This window comes from Colobus angolensis, unplaced genomic scaffold (assembly GCF_000951035.1).
Source record: "Colobus angolensis palliatus isolate OR3802 unplaced genomic scaffold, Cang.pa_1.0 Scaffold244, whole genome shotgun sequence".
In the NCBI taxonomy this organism is placed as follows: domain Eukaryota; kingdom Metazoa; phylum Chordata; class Mammalia; order Primates; family Cercopithecidae; genus Colobus; species Colobus angolensis.
Genome location: NW_012115644.1, coordinates 2,277,803 through 2,300,613, shown reverse-complemented (window position 1 = coordinate 2,300,613; position 22,811 = coordinate 2,277,803). Strand labels below are relative to the sequence as shown.

General features: G+C 40.6%; 1 protein-coding gene across 4 annotated transcripts in view; it reads left to right on the top strand.

Annotated features, from left to right (window-relative positions):
• Positions 1-22,811, top strand: part of LEF1 (lymphoid enhancer-binding factor 1) — a 119,596-nt gene that overhangs the window by 78,432 nt on the left and 18,353 nt on the right. For 3 of the 4 annotated variants that reach the window (XM_011945730.1, XM_011945731.1, XM_011945732.1), the window contains exons 5-8: positions 5,281-5,371; positions 9,200-9,322; positions 10,423-10,585; positions 17,947-18,054. In XM_011945730.1, the coding sequence (XP_011801120.1) occupies positions 5,281-5,371; positions 9,200-9,322; positions 10,423-10,585; positions 17,947-18,054 (485 nt within the window). Of the gene's footprint in view, positions 1-5,280; positions 5,372-7,066; positions 7,151-9,199; positions 9,323-10,422; positions 10,586-17,946; positions 18,055-22,811 lie in introns of all 4 variants that reach the window. The other variant, XM_011945729.1, reaches the window with a different exon arrangement.

The following is a 22,811-nucleotide window of genomic DNA, read 5'->3' as shown; positions in this document are numbered from 1 at the left end:
GAATGGGGAAAGTAGGAGATTTTTACTTCAGATGTTATTCTTTTGAATCTTTTTTGGTTATTCCATTATGTCCCTATGGTGTTTCATCTTTTATTTACCAGCACTAGGTTACATATTCTAAATAATCATTGATGTATAAAACCTCTATTTAAAGTCCAAAAATCATGAATCTTATTTTATGCCTCTGTGTTAATATTTGCTTCTACTTTGTTTATAGAAAAAATATATAGTACAAGAGGTCTGCAAAATTAAAACATCCTGTTTCTGCCTGATGTGTGCAGGTACGAGTTGGGAATAGGATAGAGAGCTCTGGTCCACCAAGCCTTCTGGTCCCATCACTCAGGGCAAACCTCAAGGGTGGATTTGCTCTCAGGGTAGCTCATTTCTCTTTGCATGCACATGCACACTTGGACTTCTACAGGGTCTTTGAAAGTTCAAAATAAAAGATTTAAAAAAATGTGAAGGCAGAGAACGTAAAGGGGTAAAATTTGTCCCTGCCTACATTTTACCCTTTTGTCCATCCCTTTCTGGGACTTACAATGGATAATAAAATTTAATGACTGTGTGAAAAAGAGTGGCATAGAGGCTGGGTGTTCTTTCCACTACTGGTGAACACTTCTAGATTAAATACTTAACGCTTTCATTTCCCTTCATTGTTAAAACAGAATGCTTATTTGAGGACTTAGTTACTAGTGCACTAGACTTGAGTAGTCTGAGTACTTTGAAAAGGTGAGAACCACTTATGCATACATTTCCAGGTTTGCCTCTGTTTTATTTTTTATCCTCAGTCCTTCCTCCACCCTGCTTCCTTTAATCAAGAGCCTCCAAAAAATTAGGAATGTCCAAGAGTCAGGTCTATGGCTGTATAGTGAGAAAGGGAATTAAGATAGGGGTCTCAGGAAGCAGACTGAGTTTGAGAGGGAGGACCCGTCTTGGTCGTGGTCATGGTGAATTTGAAGTGTCTGTGAGATACCCAAGGGGAGACAGGAGGTAGGCCACTGAAACACGTGGGTCTCGGACTAGCGTCCGAGCAGGGTGTGCACGTCTGGGAACCTACTTAGTTGTTAATTATTTATTTAACAATTAAATAGTGCTTACCCTGTCCTAGGTCCTGTTTGAAACTCTTTGAAACATTAACTTTTTAAAAAGAATAATAAATCAATCATAGTTCAGTAGTTTTTCTTTCAAGAATAATAGGACGGTTCAGTTTTTTAAAGAGTTAAGTTTATAACTGGCTCTCAATTACAGTTATAGTTTCTCTTCTGTTTCCATCTGTTACTGCCACCCTACCTTGTTTTGAGTAATTGTAAGTTATATCATTGCTTCTCAAACTTTTTTTAAACAAACTCACCAGAACTACAGAGAAGGGACTAATGGTCATCACCAGAAGTTGTCTGTTTGCAGTTTCTTCGGTCTTTATTTTGTTCTAAAGATTGGTGTGATTTTTGTATTCTGGTCCGTGCACTATTTATGCTTGTTTTAATATAAAGATCCTGTTTTATCCCGGGCTTTGTGTTCCTTATCATCACGTACTTCTGGAGATATATAAACTCCACTTTGAAAAAAGCACTCACTTTCATGATACTGAGTTTGTATCATTCCAGTTGGGTACTTTTGTTGCAAAGAAAATAAGCTTTCTATATCTCTTGCTTTTAATTCTTTTTCTCTCCTGCCTTTTGGGATATATCGTGAGCTCAGCTGGTTAGTGCATGATGGTACTGAGGCCAGAGCTGCTGGTTTCAAAGATGATAATAGACTACTAGTTAGCTGTATCTTTCCCCATCCCCTCCGCCTCAGCCAGAAAAAAGCAACCAAAGAGTATCATATTCACATTTTAACCGTAGGTAGAACTATCGCGTAAATATAAAGTGTTTGCCAGCAGAACTCGTTCTCACTGGTGGAAAAACAACTCCAGGTTAATTTCCTATTAGGGAACACATTAGTTTTCACGAGTGTGTGTGTGTGTGTGTGTGTGTGTGTGTGTGTAAGGGAAAGTACGTTAATGCTAATTTTCTCATTATGAGTCTGGTAAAAATATCAAAAGTAAAGCACTTTTAGGAAATACTTATACTTTTGCACCAGGCACTTTTCCGTAGTACATATATTAATGCATTTATTCTTCACAACAGTCCTATTCTGTTTTTATAAAACAGTAGCAATTGAATAACTTCCTCAAAAATACATAGCTAGTGAGCAGTATATCCATATAGTCTGACTTCAGTATTATTTCACCTATGTCTATAGTAGTTACCTATAAAAGTTTAAAAATCTTAAAGGCTATGCTGAGTATATCCTCCAGCACATAGTAAGTGTTCAATAAATACTAATTGAATAAATGATGTGAAATGTGCTGGGCACAATGTGGTTCATGCCTGTAATCCCGGCTACTCCGGAGGCTGAAGCAAGGATCGCTTGAGGCCAGGAGTTTGAGGCCAGCCTGGGCAACAGAGTGAGATCCCCTCAGCTCTAAAAAAATTAAATAAATAAAAAATAAACTTTAAAAAAATGATGTGAAATGTGTCTTCAGTGGCATAGTTGTTGGTGGAGAGACACACACTTCTGAGACTCTTTGGAAATAGGATTTTTAAAGGATGGTGACCTATTTAGAAAACCCAGATCCACTTTCTGCTCACATGACGTAAGCCACATCATGTATTTGCATGTACATGCCAAATGATTGAGGATATTGACCCAGCATATGGAATGGATCTGTTTTAATACTTCTGACTTCACTTGTTTGTTTGTTCAGTTGGTCAGAAATGTTAACTGAGAGGCTTCTCTGCAGAAAACCATGGTTTGATACATAAATTGGTAAAATGTGATCTTTTTCTCCAAGCAGTATATAAGCTCATGCAGGAAATCATTTTCACAGACTAATAAAACAAAATGAAGAGCATCCCAAGTACCACATTAAAAGTACAAATAAAAAACTTGTAGATTCAAAGGAAAAGATTTCTCAGAGCTGTAAGTTAGAGAAAATTGCCTATGAGAAGAACATTTGAAAGAAGAGTAGAATTTCTATAGATAACAGTCAAACGCCTAGCATAGGACCTGCCCTCTAGTTCCTTCCTTCTTCCTTCTAGCAGAAGAGTGAAACCCAACTAGTTGGCATTTTTTGTTCTGTTGAATCACTTCTGAACAGTATCACTACTGCTGTGTTCTAAGCATGTTTAGAAGATGGAGTAGCATGGAGAGTAAGAGTTTAAGCTTAAAGACATATGACTGCAAGCAAGTTACCGCTGTATGTCCCAGTGACAAAAGTTCAGGACAGAAAACAGATTCCTTAACAGTCACTTAGCCTCTCTAGACCTCAATTTCCATGCCTGTGAAATAGAGGAATTAAAGTAGATAATTCAGAGCCAGGCACAGTGGTTCATGCCTGTAATCTCCGCACTTTGGGAGGACGAGGCGGGCAGATCACCTGAGGTCAGGAGTTCAAGATCAGCCTGGCCAACATGGCGAAGCCCCATCTCTACTAAAAATATAAAAATTAGTCAGGCGTGGTGGCACACACCTGTAATACTGGCTGCTCGGGAGACTGAGGCAGGAGAATCGCTTGAACCTGGGAGGTGAAGGTTGTGGTGAGCTGAAATTGTGCCACTGTACTCCAGCCTGGGTGACAGAGCGAGACTGTCTCAAAAATAAAATAAAATAAAATAAAGTGAATAATTCAGGTAGTCTGTGACCGCTACAATTTTCAAGTACAGAACATTGAAATTTTCACTAAGTTTCTGTTTTTCAGGGTTGGTCAAGTTGTATTGCTTTGATTTTGTTTCCCCCACGAGTGAGCAATCCCCTTACAGACCCTGAGATCTGGGGTGGTATCTGGATCTCAGAGTTAAGGGGACAGCAAGTTGAAAAACCACCTCAGTGATTCTGGTATGTCAAGAATCACCACTGCAAACTCTCCCACCCCCCAAAAATCCTAGGGTAAAAAATTTATGTTCCGCTGTAACCAAAAGAGTCAGTATTTCTAACAAAAACGATTTTTTTAAATAAAGGAGATTTGAGACCATTATTTAAAAAACAGCAAAACATGAGATGATTTAAGGTAAGCCCTCTCTTGAGAGATTAAAGAACTTTTTTCCTTCCCACCTACTTTCTGTAAGAATTGAGAAATAGTTCATTCTAACTTCAAAGTTGAATTAACACCAACTTTCAAGACAGTACTTCTTGTCATTCCCAATTTGAAGGCTTTCAATATCTTTAAGATCCAAATGAAATTCCTAGGCACTTTAAATAGTAAAAAGCAGAATATTTAAGAAACATCTTCCACGTACTCGTCTAATTCCACAGATTAGCCAGTATGTAATATTTACAGTCACTAAACGTATAATCTGGGTGTTAAACCTTGGAATTTGTGCTTGTATATGGAAGTGGTCTTTTAAAGCCATCATTAGCTACGTGAAGACACATCTCTGGCTTTTTTCTGTTCCGAATCACTTTCCCCCAAAAACATTGAATCTAAGTTTTTATATTTTACATTTTATGCATTTGTCTTGTCATTTTTTTTCTTCTGTACGTAGGGTAAGGTATGAAGGGATGTCACTTGGGACTGGGATTACATATAATCTTTAGGTGGTTTTCACAGTTTCAGGGCAGTGTACTCCAGGGAGTGTGAGCTCAAGAACCAATTTGGTGGCACTCTCATTTTCTGTGGAATTCAGCTAATCCAGAACAGCTTGACCTTGCAGCCCAGAGGACTCAACTCATTGAAGAGCTTAGACAGAGACCAAATGAATCATATCAAGTGTGACCATTATGGGGCTGAAGATGATTCCTAATTAATCTTTGATCCTCTGAGGTGTCACATTTCCCAAATCGGTGTGTCCATAAGGAAACCAATGAAAATACAAAAATGGCAATTTACCTAATCCTTGAACACCATGGCAAGCCATCTACTTATGAAGGGCTGTCATTTTCCATTCTACAAAAAAAACACATTCTCATTCTATACAAAACAATTGTCTACCATTTTCTTAAATAATGTGAAATATTGAGGGCAAAATAAATAATTTAAAAGTCTATTTTGATGATTGTATTACTAGCAGCATCTTTACTCCTTTTGAGTTCCTTAGGATAATACTGTCTGAAGGCCCAGTTTTCCCAGATATTGAAATCTTGAGAAAAGCTAACAAATTGACTCCTGTTCTTTGGCTCTGGTGAATAAATATTATTTCATTCTGAACCTTAAGTTTGAATGGTATAAAACATGTAGTTGCGTTTCTGGTTAAATATCCTGTGAATGTGCAAATAATACCTCTCTGTTCTGTTTAACAGGCATGTCCAGACATCCTCCAGCTCCTGATATCCCTACTTTTTATCCCCTGTCTCCGGGTGGTGTTGGACAGATCACCCCACCTCTTGGCTGGTAAGAACCTTGCTGTACCCCTCAGCCAGGCATTTGAACACATGTTCCTCCACTTTGCGTTCATGGAAATTAGATTTATGATTGGTAACACTTGTGGAGTTGAGAAAATTTCACATCAACAAGCAAGGTGCTAACTTTATTCATTTTTCATTTCAATTTAAAAGATTAGAAAACATACAGACTTTGAAATGGATTGATCTGATTGCTAATACGGGTAGAAAATGACTGTAGCATTTGCTTTGAAGCTTATAGTTTTATGGATTCCATTTGTGGCTTTGGGCATTTGCTATGCCTGTACAAAGTTAGTACTCAGTGTGGTTTTTCTTTTCTAGGTTTTTTTATGAACAACTTATATTTTTCAGAAATGAATTTAGACACATTTAATGTCTACCTTTGCTTGTAAGTGGGCAAGTAAGGTAAATGACAAAAATAACTAGAGAGAAATTCAACAATATAAGAGCATTTTTGGGATGTTAATGAAGTAAGCGTCCAATTTGAGTTCAGAGTAGTAAAAAACTGATTTGGGGGCCTTCTTTTTTTCTGAATATAAATGCTAATGCTCTTTATTTTGTTGTTTGTTTCTAAAAATATGCTTACTGCTGCCTCCAAAATCTTTTCAATTATGAAGGTGAAGGAAATATATTTTGGGAAGGAAGAATAACATAGTATAGCCTATTTTTATTATTTTATGATTAGCCCACAACGTTTCCTCCTCCCACTCCCATACTCTCTCCACTCTTCCCTCCCCAATTCTCACTCCATAGAAATAATGCTCAACTCTAGCAATTGTTTCTCTCTTTTTTCCACTTGACTCTCTATATCACAGCCCCCATGTCATTGTCCCCCATCTCCCTACCTGGACATCCTTGCATTAGCCTTTTTCAGCTAGGAAGGGTAATCCTGCCATGGACAGTCCAGCTTCCTCTCTTACTCTCTCTCTCTCTCTCTCTCCCCTCCTAGCATTACATCTCTTAGTAACTGCTTGAATTTAATTGAGTATGCATACACTTTCAAAGCTAGATCAATTATTCTGTCTGAACTTAGCGACTTAGGGGCAATAGTCCTGTGCTGAATCATACCACTGGCAGCTGGAAATAAAGTCTATGTAAATGAAAAATGAGAGATGTAGAAAGAACACGGGGAAAAATGGACTTCTCAGGATGGAGAGAAAATAATTCCAGTGAATTAGTCTTTTATTTCTTGACTTTAACGTGTATATGGGGGAAAAGGTACAGTGTTGTTAAACTGTTTATTTTTATATAAATATACAATTTTATTTTCTTTCTTCCCTTGCCTGAAATTCTCAAATATTCAGATAAAGAAGTCACTCAGCTCCTTCTCTGAAAGGAATATTTCACTGTTCTCAGGGTTCTGTTACATTCAGTAAACATTTAAGTGCTTACTTTGTTCAAAGCATTAATGGGATTGGGAGAGGGGATGGGATAAAAGAGACATAATTCGCGGACGGTTTATTTCAAAGTTGAGGGTGGGAGATTTCTTTCAAGGCAAATGACGCTTTGATTGGGTGGAGGGTGAGGAAGGGGAACGGTTACATATCTGAAACAATGCCAGGGTCTATAATACTTCCACAAGATTCTGTTTGAATATCTCCCTCTTCTCCCCTCATCCAACTCTTACTACTGGTTGGTAACTCGTGTTTTGTCATTGATGGGTTCCTTTCTTCTGTGACCTCAGGCAAGGTCAGCCTGTATATCCCATCACGGGTGGATTCAGGCAACCCTACCCATCCTCACTGTCAGTCGACACTTCCATGTCCAGGTAGGTGGAGGTGGAAACCGGGGCGCTCGAGGACAAGGTGCTCTTCTCGTGCTTGCATCCTGTGCGCCTCTGCTTGCCTTTTGGTTGGCTAGGAGGGTGCATACCTCAGCCATGTGTCTGTCTGTGCAGTGTGCCTGGCTCCCACACTAGGTGTCAGAGAGTCCCGGGTAGGAGCTCTGTGCTATGCCCCGGCTGGACCAGCCACACCATCGGGGGATGGACTCAGCCTCCCTGGAAAGCGTTGCCTCCAAACGAATTCATGGCCGCCTGACTGTGGGATGGAAACTGTCCGGAAAGCGGACATTAGAAGGAAGAGTTTGATTCAAAATATGCCGGGGGTGGGGTAAGGGAGGAGGATAAAACTGGTTTGGTCTCAGCTCTATAATTTGCTTCCTTTGTGGAAAGTTGTATCAGTTTGATGCGGCAGTGTTTGAAAATGCCCAGATAGTCTAGAGTCTTCCTGGACGGAGGCTGTCAGAGGAGACAGAACAGTGCGGACAGGCTGGCAGGCCATACAGGGTGTGCGTCCTAGTGTGTGAATCAGGCCCTGTGTGGACATGGTCGTGCCAGCGGAGCTCGGGAGGCCTGCCGCGCCGCACCGAGAAGCTGCTGTGTATGATGCTTTTGCTTCTGGAGAGGCTGGCTCTGTGCCCTGTGCTTGATGTACACACACATTTGGGGTGCATCCTCTGTGTGTTCGGTGTGGCTTTGTCAAGGGAGCTAGCATTATTGTGCCGGAAGTCAAACTGGTGGGTTATTAACTGGTTGTGAATATGTCTTTTTTATATGGATATAGTTTTCAAAGTTTCTGTGGTGAATTACAGCTTTAAAAAAAATTTTTTTTTCAGTGAGTTGTAAATGTAGCTGATTGTGGGAGGAGGCGGAATTAATATCCTTCCCCTTAAAACATATTTTTATACTTTTTAACATCGTAAGAACTATCTGATGATAGAATTCTCACAGGCAAATAACTAGCATCATGTATTTTTGCAAGTAATACATTTAGCAAAGCCTCATTATTTGGTCAAATATTTGTATTTTTACCATGCTTTCTTCATATTTTAAAATTTGTTTTTGAAAAATATATATTCTAGCAGAGTTCCTTTCAAGAAGAGGAAATTAATTGTATAGGCTGTGATGAAAGACCCGAGAATGTTGTTCTTGCTGAATTAAATGTTTACTTTAAAACAGTTTGAAAAGCAAAAATTTCTAAAACATATCCAAATTTATCTAGAGAACTTATTGAAAGTACTGTCTTTATTTTATTTTTCTTGCATGGCAGTTTCCCTCCTTTGTGTTGGCTGGTGGTGGATATTTTAAGATTTTTTTTTTTATGCTGTCCAAGTGTACTTGGGGAAAAAGCCTTTGGCAAGTGTAGTTTTTAACCTTGATGCAAAACTTTATCCTCCCTTTAAATTGTTCTCCTTATTTCTCTTACCAGTTTTCCATAAGATGAGATCTCTGAAACATTAGTGTATTTCTGCACAGAAAATCATTTTGGATGATGTTAATGGAAACCTTATTAAATGGGATTCCTATCCATTTTCTCAGTTGTTCCCTCCTAATATGGATGAGAAAGCCAATAATATGAGAAAATTCTCATTGTGATGGTTTACTTAGGAATACAGGCAGAGATTTTAAAATATGATGTCTTTTGCTTTCATTTAAAAAGCATTTAAAAAGCTAAGTCTTAAATAAAGTGTTATATTTCCAATAATTACTTTTAGTGAAATTCCCATTTCAAAATTGCTTTGCAAGAAAAATGGTTCACTTTTTTTTTAATCTCATGGCCTACAGCCCTCCTAGGAAAAATGTCAGATTCTACTATTAATTTGAAAAAACTACAGGAAATAATTATAAATATTTCCACCCTAATATAGAAAGAAAAAAATAATTATCAGCCCACTCTAATTTATAGTGAATGTTTCTGTGCATAAAGATGTGTTTTTATTCTTAGTCAGTAGCAGTTAGTGGATTGCTCTGAAATTCCATCTAGCTTTTGCTGCAACAGCCGGTAGTACATTGTTTTCTTCTCTTTCCTTCTTTTAGGTTTTCCCATCATATGATTCCCGGTCCTCCTGGTCCCCACACAACTGGCATCCCTCATCCAGCTATTGTAACACCTCAGGTCAAACAGGAACATCCCCACACTGACAGTGACCTAATGCATGTGTAAGTATCCACCTGGGCTCTGCTGTGATTGCCTTAGGATACTGAAGATTTCTACACTGTTGCTCCTTTGCAACAGCGATCCTTCACCCCTTTCTGTTACTGTGAAACTCAGTGTACTTCTGCCTTGAAAGCTCTGTCCCTGAGGACATGAAGCAGCTTCATTCCTACTGTGCTGATTTTGATTCTGAGGTTGCAAAGGAATGCGGACCTTAAAAGATCATGGGAACCTCAACAAAATGGAAAAATCTTCAGAACACAGGCATTCAAGACTCTTGAGCTGTTTAGCCATTTACCACTGAATTTTCATTTGGTTCAGATTATTGGGGAGAACCTGTTCCTACCTGAGCGAAGTAGATTGGAGGGTTTAATGCACTTTCTTCTGGAAGAGGAAAGTGGCTCCAAGCTTCAATAGCACAGAATTCAAGGGAAAGGAACAAATAAAGCCCAAGATTCCCTGTTGGGCCAGGGTTGTCTCAGACTGTGAGTGCAGGGGTAAATTAATTTACTCTGAAGAGATTAGTAATTGAGCTTCTTAATCTAGGTTTTGTGAATGGGAGGGTGGGGATGGGAGGCAGCATGTGATTGTCCATAAAGCCCTTGCAAATGTATGCAAAGGCAACATGTATTTGTTTGGGGGAAAAGGTCTAAAGATTTAGTAGCTTCTTGAAGTGGTCCTCAACCCCCTGCAAAAGTTAAGAGCCTCTATTCTGAAAGAGAATGATCACCTGTGCTGTATGTTCAGCTTCTTCTGAGGGGACCAGAGAACTCAGCCTCAGAGCCCACCTGGAGCATCTTCACAGTGCCAAGTCCATTTCTGCTTGGGGTTCATAGTTCCATAATGACAGGTCCACTTTCTCAAACCAAAGGGTTTTTTTTCTCAGTCACTGAGTAGATAGGAAGCCCTATCGGATGGGTTGTTTGCCTCTCAGTGTTTCATCAGATGAGTCAAGAGCTGCTCTTCCAAGTTGGTGGTGGTCTGAGGCGAGAGGGTTGTCCGCATCCTGAGTGCAGCCATGTTAGCAGGTGCTCTGCTTCTCTCCTCCCCCATCCCTTCCTCATTCCTTCCACCCCTTACCCTAACCACCACCACCACCTTTTAGGAAGCCTCAGCATGAACAGAGAAAGGAGCAGGAGCCAAAAAGACCTCACATTAAGAAGCCTCTGAATGCTTTTATGTTATACATGAAAGAAATGAGAGCGAATGTTGTCGCTGAGTGTACTCTAAAAGAAAGTGCAGCTATCAACCAGATTCTTGGCAGAAGGGTAAGTAGTGGAGTCATGTATAAATGTTTATGGTAACCATGGAACTGCTTCATGAAAATCTGCCCCAATTTAATCACATATCAGGCGGTCACAGAATGTGTTTGCACTTCAAGATATGATATGATATGCATTTTAAACAACTTTGATAACTGTTTTTACTGTTATTCTTTTTTTAAAACAGTGGTATGATCATGGTTTACTGCAGCCTTGACCTCCCGGGCTCAAGTGATCCTCCCACCTCAGCCTCCTGAATAGCTGGGACTATAGTCGTTGTGCCACCATGCCTGGCTAATTTTTTTTTTCCAATTCAAAACTTTTCATTAAAAAGTAAACTTTAATGTTGAAAATGCAACTTGGGGAGGGCAGGAAGATCACACACAAGGCTGTCACTTCACACTTGGAGGGTTGCACAGTGGCCGGGCAGAAGTGCTCCTCACTTCCCAGATGGGGCGGCAGCTGCGCAGAGGTGCCCCTCACTTCCCAGACAGGCCGGCGGCCGGGCAGAGGCGCTCCTCTCTTCTCAGTCAGTTGGGTGGCGGGGCAGAGGTGCTCCTCTCTTACCAGTCAGTTGGGTGGCTGGGCAGAGGCGCTCCTCACTTCCCGGACGGGGCGGCTGGGCAGAGGGGCTTCTCACTTCCCAGACAGGGCGGCGGCCGGGCAGAGGTGCCCCTCACTTCCCAGACGGGGTGGCCAGGGAGAGGGGCTCCTCACTTGTCAGACGGGGCAGCAGCCAATGCCTGGCTAATTAAAAAAATTTCTGTAGAGATGTAGTTGCTATGTTCCCAGGCTGGTCTGAAACTCCTGGGCTCAAGCAAACCTCCCAGTTTTAGCCTCCCAAAGTGCTGGGTGAATAAGTGTGAGCCACCGTTCCTGGCCTTGTTATCATTCTTCTTTTTTTTTCTTTGAGATGAGTCTCGCTCTGTCACCCAGGTTGGAGTACAGTGGCATGATCCTGGCTTACTGCAGCCTCTACCTCCTAGCTTCAGGTGATTCTCCTGCCTCCACTTCCCCAGTAGCTGGAATTACAGTTGCCTACCACCACACCTGGCTAATTTTTGTGTTTTTGTTAGTAGAGACAGGATTTCACTGTGTTGGCCAGGTTGATCTTGAACTCCAGACCTCAAGTCATCCACCCACCTCGACCTCCTAAAGCCCCATTATCATTCTTTAAACAAATATTTATTATACTTTTGGGCCAGGCATGATGCCTGGAGATTAGGTAATAATTGCTGAATAAAACAGATGCATCCACTGGGCACAGTGGCTCACATCTGTAATCTCAGCACTTTGGGAGGCTAAGGCAGGCAGATCACCTGAGGTCGGGAGTTCGAGACCAGCCTGGCTGACATGGTGAAACTCCGTCTCTATCAAAAATACAAAAATTAGCCTGGTGTGGTGGTGGGTAGCTGTAATCCCAGCTACTCAGGAGGCTGAGGCAGGAGAATCACTTGAATCTGGGAGGCGGAGGTTGCAGTGAGCCGAGATTGTGCCACTGCTCTCTAACCTGGGCAACAGAGAGAGACTCTGTCTCAAAAAGTTAAATAAATAAATATTCAACTGGAATTTACAGATATATAAATCACTGTTAGGGCCTGTATTAGCCAAAATAGATCCAGCCCTTTCTGGAGCTTCAAGTTTTATGACAGAATACAGACATTAGACAAATAATTAGCTAATAAATATATAATAAAAATTATGATAAATACTGTGAATGTAGGGAATAAGATTCAGTGAGAAAGAACAGTAGGGGCTTGGGCAGGCACCTCTGAGGAAACTGTATTTAAGCTGAGATGTGAGAGTTAAGTAGAGATGAATGGGGAGAGGTAGATTACCCCACATGCAGATGGAGTCGCGTGTGTGTGCCTCCTCTGAAACAGGAAAGCACTTAGCCCTTTCAGAGAGCTACAGCAAGGTCTTTGGGGGACCAGCCTGGCAAACAGAGGTGGCCACTCCTTCCAGGACAGAAGCAGAGCTGTTCTACCATGAGGCTTTACATGGAAGAATGTATATGATCCTGAGGAGTCTTGATTCTAGAAAGACTGTTCTCCAAATCTCAAAGTGTATACCTGCCAAGTTTCTGGGTTGCCCTTTTCTTTTCATTCATTCTTTGACCAATGCTATATTTTTCTGAGCACCTATTATGTACCAGGCAGCAGGCTACAACTAGGATAGACACTCTAAGATTGTTTATCCAACTGTCAGCCAAAAGACATACATAGTCAGTCCTTCCAAGTACTTTGCATGGGATTGAAGTGATTTTAGTTAGATGGCTGAAGAGTGGTAGAGAGAGTTTGAATTTCTCTAATTTAATTTACATTTTCACCATAATCACAGTATCATTATAATTTTAGAAATGTTTCATCTTAATTTGTTGATGCTCTTCACATCTGTGTGGTAGCCTCTTAATTTGTGACCCTGCATTTGTTCTTGCAACCTCTCAAGAAATTCATGATTGGCAAATGAACATTCAGTTGAGTAGGATCTAATAACCCTTGTGAAACATAGAGGATCATGTGTTAGCTATTGTTGATGATAACTTTACCAGGTCTGTTCCGAACCTAATAAATTTGAACATTTATAACAAAACATTCAGGAGATTTCCAGTCCATGTGAACAGGAGGGAAGCAGGCCCTCTTACATTATTGATTCCCATCAGATAGCCTCAAAATGCAGCTATTTCCAATCTGCAAGTCACCAGGGTTTCCAGGGGAGGATGCGGTGGTAGATTATGGCTTTCTTTGGTGTCCTGTGTACAATGCCCTATCTCCCTGTGGATTCTTAGACACTTAATAACAATAATTACAATGCTTTCCCAAGCCAGATCATGGCAGATGAGTGATTCCCATCATCTTGGAAGAACTCCGCCTTAAAAGCTGATGATCATTTTCCCTGACTCTTTAAAAGAAGAAATCAGAGGAAAAGAAGGGCCGATGTTTTTATTTCAGCTTGTATGCAACTCTTAGCTTTTTCTTTTTTGAGTTAAGGGCCCCCTGGCCTTCCAGTGGGAAGTACTTTCCTGCTCAAGAGAGTAAGTGAGGATATGATATGAAGGTATGCTTCCTATTCTTAATGCACATTTCCAACAATTGCTACTTTCCCAGCTCCCTTAACAATCCCCAGATCTGAGCATGTGTCCTAAAGGATGGTTCTTATTTGGGGTCTCTGTCTGTCTCTGATTTAGACACCTGTTTCTATTTATAGGCCTCTGAATCTTTGATTAAGATCAGGTTTTCTATCCTTTCATAACTGCCCTCTGGCAGGGCAGCCCTTGCTAGCTCTTTAAAGTCTCTGGCATCAAAATCATGACGTTTTACACTGGGACAATTTGAGTTCTTAAAAATGGATCTTAAATCCATCCCAGAACATTTTATCTTTTGATTTTTTATTCATCTTTACTATATCTCTAAAATAGAAGTGTTCATGTGAATTAATCAAAGTTTTATTTTTAATCCACCTTATAAATAATAATAGGACAAATTTTATTTTAAAATAAGGCTTTTCTCTTCAGACCTTCCTGGCTATTAAAGGAAATCCATTTATCACGAATTTGTCATGAGAATGTTTTATCTTGGAACTGTACAAGTTTATTCAAATTAAATGGGTATTTTCCCCACAACTTGGTGAAATCTTGACAAAGAGATTTGATTTTTGAAAAGTTTGACTGTTTATTTTGCAGTAAACAGAGATAGAGAAGCATTTTTAGTCAATTGTGTTTCAGAAATTCCTGTAAAGAAAGACCATCTTTCAGCTCTGTACTAGACTTTGTTTTTGTTTTCAATGCAAAACTTTAATTCTATCATTGTATCTACTGTTCATTTTGGTACGTGATCTTCTATTTGTGAGTCATTTTTGTACATTAGAAATATCAGAGAACTTCCTGGCTAACATGGTGAAACCCCGTCTCTACTAAAAATACAAAAAATTAGCCGGGCGTGGTGGCGGGCACCTGTTGTCCCAGCTACTCGGGAGGCTGAGGCAGGAGAATGGAGTGAACCCGGGAGGCAGAGCTTGCAGTGAGCTGAGATCCGGCCACAGCACTCCAGCCTGGGTGACAGAGCGAGACTCCGTCTCAAAAAAAAGGGGGGGATCAGAGAACTTAAAGCAATTGAACATGTAAATAGTTTAGCTTATGCCTACTTTGCCTCCTTGCCTTTTATTCTGTTTCGTTAGCTTGGATCTTTTTGTCAACCTGATTCTTGTTTTAACTGAAAAATACCTGGTTGTTTGGGTAGAAGACCCAACCTTGATATCTATTTTGGGAGTTAATTTGTATTTATGAATCCAGGTTTTCTCAGCTGCTGTAAGTTATGTAAAATTATATTGACAGGCCGGGCACGGTGGCTCAAGCCTGTAATCCCAGCACTTTGGGAGGCCGAGACGGGCGGATCACGAGGTCAGGAGATCGAGACCATCCTGGCTAACACGGTGAAACCCCGTCTCTACTAAAAATTCCAAAAATTTGGCGGGGGTGGTTGGGGGCACCTGTTGTCCCAGCTACTCGGGAGGCTGAGGCAGGAGAATGGTGTGAACCCGGGAGGCAGAGCTTGCAGTGAGCTGAGATCCGGCCACAGCACTCCAGCCTGGGTGACAGAGCGAGACTCCGTCTCAAAAAAAAAAAATTATATTGACAAAAGGTGTTGTATACAAGGGAATGATACTTGTCAAATAATAAATTTAAAATGGAAGACTTCTTGTCTTGTCTTTTTTTTGTCCCTTGTTTTTTTCCTTACTGGTAAAACTTTGCCTCTTACCAGTCATCTTTATTTAGCACTAAAGCTCACTGTGTAAATATCAGTTTTCTTTTTTCTTTTTGAGATAGAATCTTGCTCTATCATCCAGGCTGGAGTGCAGTGGTGCAATCTTGGCTCACTGAAACCTCTACCTCCTGGGTTCAAGCAATTGTCATGCCTCAGCCTCCTAAGTAACTGGGATTACAGGCATGCACTGCCACACCTGGCTAATTTTTGTATTTTAATAGAAACAGGATTTCGCCATGTTTGCCAGGCTGGTCCTGAACCACTGGCCCCCAGTGATCTGTGTGCCTCAGCCTCCCAAAGTGCTGGGATTACAGGCTTGAGCCACTGCACCCTACCATAAATATCACTTTTCTTTAAAAAAATCAAGGATTAGCCAGGCATGGTAATGTAATCCTGTAATCCTAGCTCAGGGCTGCGGTGGGGAGATTGCTGGAACCCAGGAGTTCGAGGTTGCAGTGAGCTATGATCACACCACTGCACTCCAGCAACACAGCAAAACCCTGTCTCAAAAAAAAAAAAAAAAAAAAACATCAAAAAACCGATGATGTTTCCTTTTGTGTCCAATTTGGTTTTTCTCCCAGTGAAGGTCTGTAATACTAGGCCAGTGTTCCAGGTTTAAAAAGCTGTCAGTTGCTAGAAGCAGTGTGATTTTTCCATCCCAATTTAAACCACCGCTGCTGCCCCAGAAACAGCTTCTTCTTAGGCTCAATTTGTCTAAGGTTTATTCTACTCGTAAAAAGAACTGTGCTTCAGGTAACTGTTTCTAGGGTTGTTTGATTTGGTTTGGTTTTTCTGGCACCTCCCTCTAATTTTTTTTTTTTAAACAAAAGCACATCACCTGATTTGCCTTTAGGCTCAGGGCAAGCCCTGCTGTGTGTCATGCTTTTTAACCTCATACTCTGCACTTCTAAAGCAATTAAACAGTAAATCACCTATTCTCTTCAGCACAGCCTGACTTTTAAGGGGCTTTCAAAGGAAATGGACTCTGTTGCCCTGCTAGTGGGAACTGCTGCTTCTCACACTGGAAGCTGGAACTGGAGGTGGGGTGTGGCCAGAAGGTGCTGTCGTGTCCTGAAATCAGTTTCATGTTCTGTTGTCGAACAAGAGCAGCAGGTGTTTGTTTTCTTAGCTACACTTTAGGGGCCGAGTCCAAGTTGATTAAGACTTAGACATATAGCCTCCTCTAGGAGAAGATTTTCTCTCTCATCAACCTCTCTCACTCGGTCCTTCCTCCAACCCACCCACATCCTTCTTATTTAAAAATCATTTTAAAAGACATGAACAGGGAGATATAAATTGATATGCAGGGCAGCTGTGAATGGGAAAGGATCTCATAGCCTGGAATGGGAAGGAAGCAAAATGGGAAGCTCCACACCTGAAAGCTGGGGGAGAACAGGAGCAGGGAGGCTCCCAGCTGACAGATTGTGCGCACGGGTGAGCATGTGCGGGTGCAAAAGTGAGCATGTGTGGTGTGCATGTAGTTTATGTGCACAGAGGAGCATGTGTGTTATGCATGTGGGTGTGGGTATGTGTGCTCAGGTGAGCATGTGAGTGGTGTGTGTGTGTGTTGTGTGTGTGTGTGCGCTTAGGTGAGCATGTATGTGTGCGTAGTGTGGGCTCTGGTTGGTCTCCTTGTGTAGCTACCATCGCTTCTGTGTCATACTCTCATGGACAGTGGTTCCCCCAAATCCCAGATGGTTCTCCCTTGGAAAGTTCTGCTGGCAGGTCCTGGCATTGGGGAAGTTGGGAAAATACATGAACACTGTCTGCTGGGGACTAGGGTGAGTCATGCACAGATGTATGCAAAGCAGTGTGCAACTAAACCCCTTAAAATCCCAGATACCTTTCCTACATAAACTACTTTGTTATATATGCTATATAATCAGTTATGTAAAAAGGAGACAAAAGTTCGTAGGATATTAGCAGCTACATTCTTCATATTAGAAACTATAGTCTCAAATTCTAGATGGCAAAATAAACTTAAATAATGCCCCTTGCTGTCCATCAAAAGGAAGCTAAAAGCCATAGCCATAAAATGTGCTTGTGTGACTGGACAGTGTCATCAGTGTTGTCCCTATAGACAGCGTCTATATGAGTGTGAGGAGACAGTGAAGAGACGGAGACAGACAAGCTGACTTTTCATGTCCTTCTCTATAGACAAGCATATGATGAAGGTTTCAGACTCTCCCTATGACAAAACGGGAAAGTGTTCATATGAGGAGAGGGTGTATCTGTTTTAAAAGACATCTGGAAATTATCACATTTTGCATAAATAAAAAGTACTTGGGCTCAGATATCAGAATATGCTACTAACTGTGAAAAACAGTTAAGTTGGGTGTTGAGGTTCACCACTGAAAGTTCTTTTTAATTTATATTGGAAAAGAGAAAGGGTGGGTGACAGAGATCATTTTACTTTGAATACTTTGATTGACTTTGATGTGTGCTAAGTAGATTTCTATAGCACTTGGCACTTGGTCTTCTGCAATTTAAAAATAAATCAAAGTTTAAATGCTTAATATTTTCATTTTTTGATTTTTGAAACATAAAATATACTATTGCAATTTTGCTTATTTTTGTTTTTTTCTTCCTTCCTCTCTGTTTTAGTGGCATGCCCTCTCCCGTGAAGAGCAGGCTAAATATTATGAATTAGCACGGAAAGAAAGACAGCTACATATGCAACTTTATCCAGGCTGGTCTGCAAGAGACAATTATGTAAGCCCCTCCTCCACACCCGTGGCTCTCCACTCTCACTCATTTGCTTTTTTGCTTTCAAGAAGGAAATGTGTTTTAGGGTGTATATAATGCTGGTACTACTTAATTTTTGGAAGTTAATGAACTTTGTAATAAGGATTTCATGGATATGCTGCATTATGAAAGCCTTGAGCTCTCTTTTTTTTTTTTTAGCTATGGGTGCTAATGAATGCTTTTAAATAAAATTTTTTAAATAAACTAATACTTTATTATTAAAATTTGGTATAAGAAAGATTTAAAAAAAAGAAGACCATAATCTTACTATATAAAGGCGACGTTAGTAATAACTACTTATATTACTTTCTAGTATTTTTTCTATGCATTTTTTTACTTGTATATTTGTGTGCATATATATACATGTTTGTTGCATACTTCTCAATCTTATATATAAAAAGCATTTCTCATGGCACAGTGTTTATGTATATCAGTATTCCATTAAGTGAATTTCACAATTTATTTAATCTTATTTTTTCCTGCTTTTAGACGTTTAAGTTGCTCCCTTTTGTTTTTCTTACAAATGTAAATATTCCTTCAATGAACATGTCTATACATAACAGTTCTTTTCTGTATTTAGGACTATTACTTACGTTGAAGAGATTCATTGTGGAGGTAAAGGATATAAATATTTTAAAGTTATTTTTTGGTTTTTTTTTTTGAGATGGAATCTCACTCTGTCGCCCAGGCTGGAGTGCAGTGGCGTGATCTCGGCTCACTGAAACCTCCGCCTCCTGGGTTCAAGTGATTCTTCTGCCTCAGCCTTCCAAGCAGCTGGGATTACAGGCGTGTGCCACCACGCCCGGCTAATTTTTTGTATTTTTAGTAGAGACAAGGTTTCACCATGTTGGCCGGGCTGGTCTTGAATGCCTGACCTCGGTTGATCTGCCTGCTGCTGCCTCCCAAAGTGCTGGGATTATAGGCATGAGCCAGTGCGCCTGCTATTTTAAATTTCTTGATACATATTGTCATATTGCTTTCCAAAGGACTGTATTATTTTACACTTCTTATAAACAATGTATTCAGGTGACTGTTTTGCCACAAACTACTTAGATCTGGGTAAAAAATTCTTTTTTCATGTTACTGTACCTCAGCATCTATCATGTATTCTATTCAGTGTATGTATATCATGTTTAAGTCATACTAATTTTATCTGCAAGAAATACCTCATTTGTAGTGCCAATTGTTTTATTACTGTAGAATCTGAGCATCTTACTTATGTAGTCTTGATAGGGCAAAGACTTTTATTTTATAGAGGGGAATAATTTTCACTATTTAAGCTCTTAAAATAATTTAATATTTTGCAGTTATTATGTCTGAGTTCATGCAGCATACTATAATAAAATACCATAGACGTGGTGAGTTATAAACAACAGGTTTATTTCTCACACTTCTGGAGCCTGTGAAGTCCAGGATCAAGGTGCAGGCAGGTTTGGTGTCTGGTGAGGGCCTGGTCCCAGTCTTCTGGCTGTATCTTTACAAGGTAGAAGAAGGGAGAAGAGAGTGCTCCAGGGTCTCTTCTATAAGGACATTAATCCCCTTCATGAGAGCTCCTTGCTCAGGCCATGATCACCTCCCAAAGGCTCTGCCTCATTATACCATCAAATTAGGGGTTAGAATTTCAGCATATGTATTTGGGAGAACACAACATTCAGTCTATAGTAATTCTCAAGGTCTGTGTGAGACGAGCATTAGAAATGCCAGCAAGGTCAGTTGTAATAAAAGTGGAATTATTTCTTTTTAAAAGAGCAAGAGCGAAGCCATTAATTAATATACAATTTAATATGTAGCCATTGCTTTAGGTGCTCCTGTGGGGCTCACGTTCTCAGAGATGATGACAAGGATGCATATCTGAGGTCAAACACACATGGAAACTTATTTCTGGAAATGGGTTGCAATTTATTTCCTATAATGTGCTCCACACAAAAAGTCACTTTACTGGTCAAGGTTTGGAGCTCAGACATTGGAAACAAGTTTGACACAGGAAGTAAGAGTCTGTTACTTATGGAAAACAGCATAGTCAGCTCTTCTGAGTTATTTTGGTTGCCTTAATAACTACCATATGCTGATGGTTAGGAACTGTCTTAAATTCTTGACAGCAACCCAGTGGTGGAATGAATATTATTACATGAATATTATCACCCCATTTTTCAGGTGAGGAAATTGAGGGGCTGAAGAGTTTAGGTAATTTATGCAAGGCCTTGTAGTATGTGGCTAAGCTAAAGTTTTTACCCAGGTCATTCTGACTTCAAAATCTACATGATTTTCCTCCTCCTGAGTGGATTAGCTCAGTCTTCCAGTACCTTCTTTTTTTTTTTTTTTTTTTTTGAGACAGAGATGCACTCTTGTTGCCCAGGCTGGAATGCAATGGCACGATCTCGGCTCACCACAACCTCTGTCTCCTGGGTTCAAGCGATTCTCCAGCCTCAGCCTTCTGAGTAACTGGGATTACAGACATGCACCACCACACCCAGCTAATTTTGTATTTTTGGTAGAGACAGGGTTTCTCCATGTTGGTCAGGCTGGTCTCGAACTTCTGACCTCAGGTGATCTGGCAGCCTCAGCCTCTCAAAGTGCTAGGATTACAAGTGTGAGCCACCACGCCTTCGTAAGACTGCTGTAGTTGAAGAATTTTCACCCCTGAACCAGGCTTCTGTTTTCTGAGCAGCAATTACCATCTCTGTATAGAGCCCCTGGCACGCCCTGTAAGTAGGAAGATCAGTGTTCACCCAGAGGATTTCAAAAGTGTCTTCTTCTGGCCGGCCATAGTGGCTCACGCCTGTAATCCTAGCACTTTGGAAGGCTGAGGCAGGCAGATAACTTTAGGTCAGGCGTTCGAGACCAGCCTGATCAACATGGTGAAACCCTGTATCTACTAAAAGTACAAAAATCAGCTGGGCATGGTGGCGTGCGCCTGTAATCCTAGCTACTCAGGAGGCTGAGGCAGGAGAATCTCTTGAACCCAAGAGGCAGAGGTTGCAGTGAGCCCACACTGCGCCATCGCACTCCAGCCTGGGTGACAAGAGTGAAACTCTGTCTCAAGAAAAAAATAAATAAATAGTCTTCTAATACTGCTCTGGGTGGCTTTTGGATGTAGTTTGTCTAAAGGGGGAGAGCTAATCTTCCTCATTTGACCTTTGTAAACTTCATTGTGCTGTGAATTTTACTCAGCATTGCTTGTTGAATGCCTTTACATTTATTTTTCTAATTCTTTAAGTAATGAGTTTTAACTTTTAAAAAGACACAAAAGAAACACCTACATATTCTGTCTGTTTCTCTGCTCTCTCTTCTTTTCTCCATGTCGATGGGTGGGAAGAAAGTAGTTTTAAAGAAAGCTACTGTAATGTGAATTTATCTTTAAAGATTTCCCTCTGCACAACTTTTAAAGGAAATTGTTTTGCATATTCCTTGAATGAAGGGAAAGCCCAGCTTCATTCATAGTGTTTTCATCATAATCAGAATAAGTCATTCAATTACTGAGGCAAACAGAAGCTGATCAGTGATAGTACTTTATCTAAAGATACTGTTCTTTAAATAACAGTACTGTACAGGGATAGAATAAAGGTAAAATTAAGGTATTTAGTGTTGCCAGAATGGTACCCTGATCCTCAGTGAGATCGTGTGAAATATATGTCTCAATTATTCAATATTAAAATACCCTATTACATGACATAGATTTATAATTTCAATTTGTTTTTATAACTTTGGCTAATAACAGGCTAATTAATAGTGCACAAATTTTCTTGGGTGAGATTAGCCAAATATTTATAACGTTAGAACTTTTCAATTTAGTTTTTAATGCTTCCCAATATTATATAGTCCATATAATTTTAACAAAAATTTTTTTTTATTTTTACCATACATGAATTTGGGTTTTTGTATAACTTGACATTAATACATCCAAACTACTTAGTTCTTTTTGCATATCATAAATGTAGATTCTCTTGAAGAACTGGTTGATACCTAGAAGGTAACAGGTTATTTGATTTAGCAGTAGAAGCATTAACGGTGCAGGCCTCAGATGGTCGCTGTGTGCCAGCTATGTTCTAGGCATGTGCAAGTGGGGGAGCGTGGTGCTAAGAGACCCAGGTGGTGCTCTGGGGACAGAGCCAATTATAGCATCTGTGAGGCATTCAGTCATGCACTGAGCTCAGGGTCATGGGGAGCGCAGAAGAGGAGCCCCAGCTCTGCCTGAGGTGAGGGATGGACGAACAAGGTGTGGAGTGGAGAAGGTTCATGGAATAGATGACACTTGAGACACAGGTTGAAGGGTAAATGGAGCTGAGAAGAAAGTGTGAAATAAGGTTCCAGACACATGAAACAACCTTGTAGCAACTTCCAAACCTTGCAGTAATTACATTGAAAGGACCGCTGTGGATACCCGAAAGAAGCATGCCCTCCCTCTCTACTCTCTGTCCCCAGAGCACCTTTAATAATCTTGAAAGAAGCCGGGCGCAGTGGCTCATGCCTGGAATCCCAGCACTTCAGGAAACCACGGTGGGCAGATCACGAGGTCAGGAGTTCAAGACTAGCCTGATCAACATGGTGAAACCCCTGTCTCTACTAAAGATACAAGATTAGCCAGACGTGGTGTCATGTGCCTGTAATCCCAGCTACTGTGGAGGCTGAGGCAGGAGAATCACTTGAACCCTGGAGGTGGAGGTTGCAGTGAGCCAGGATTGTGCCACTGCACTCCAGCCTGGGCAACAGAGTGAGACTCCGTC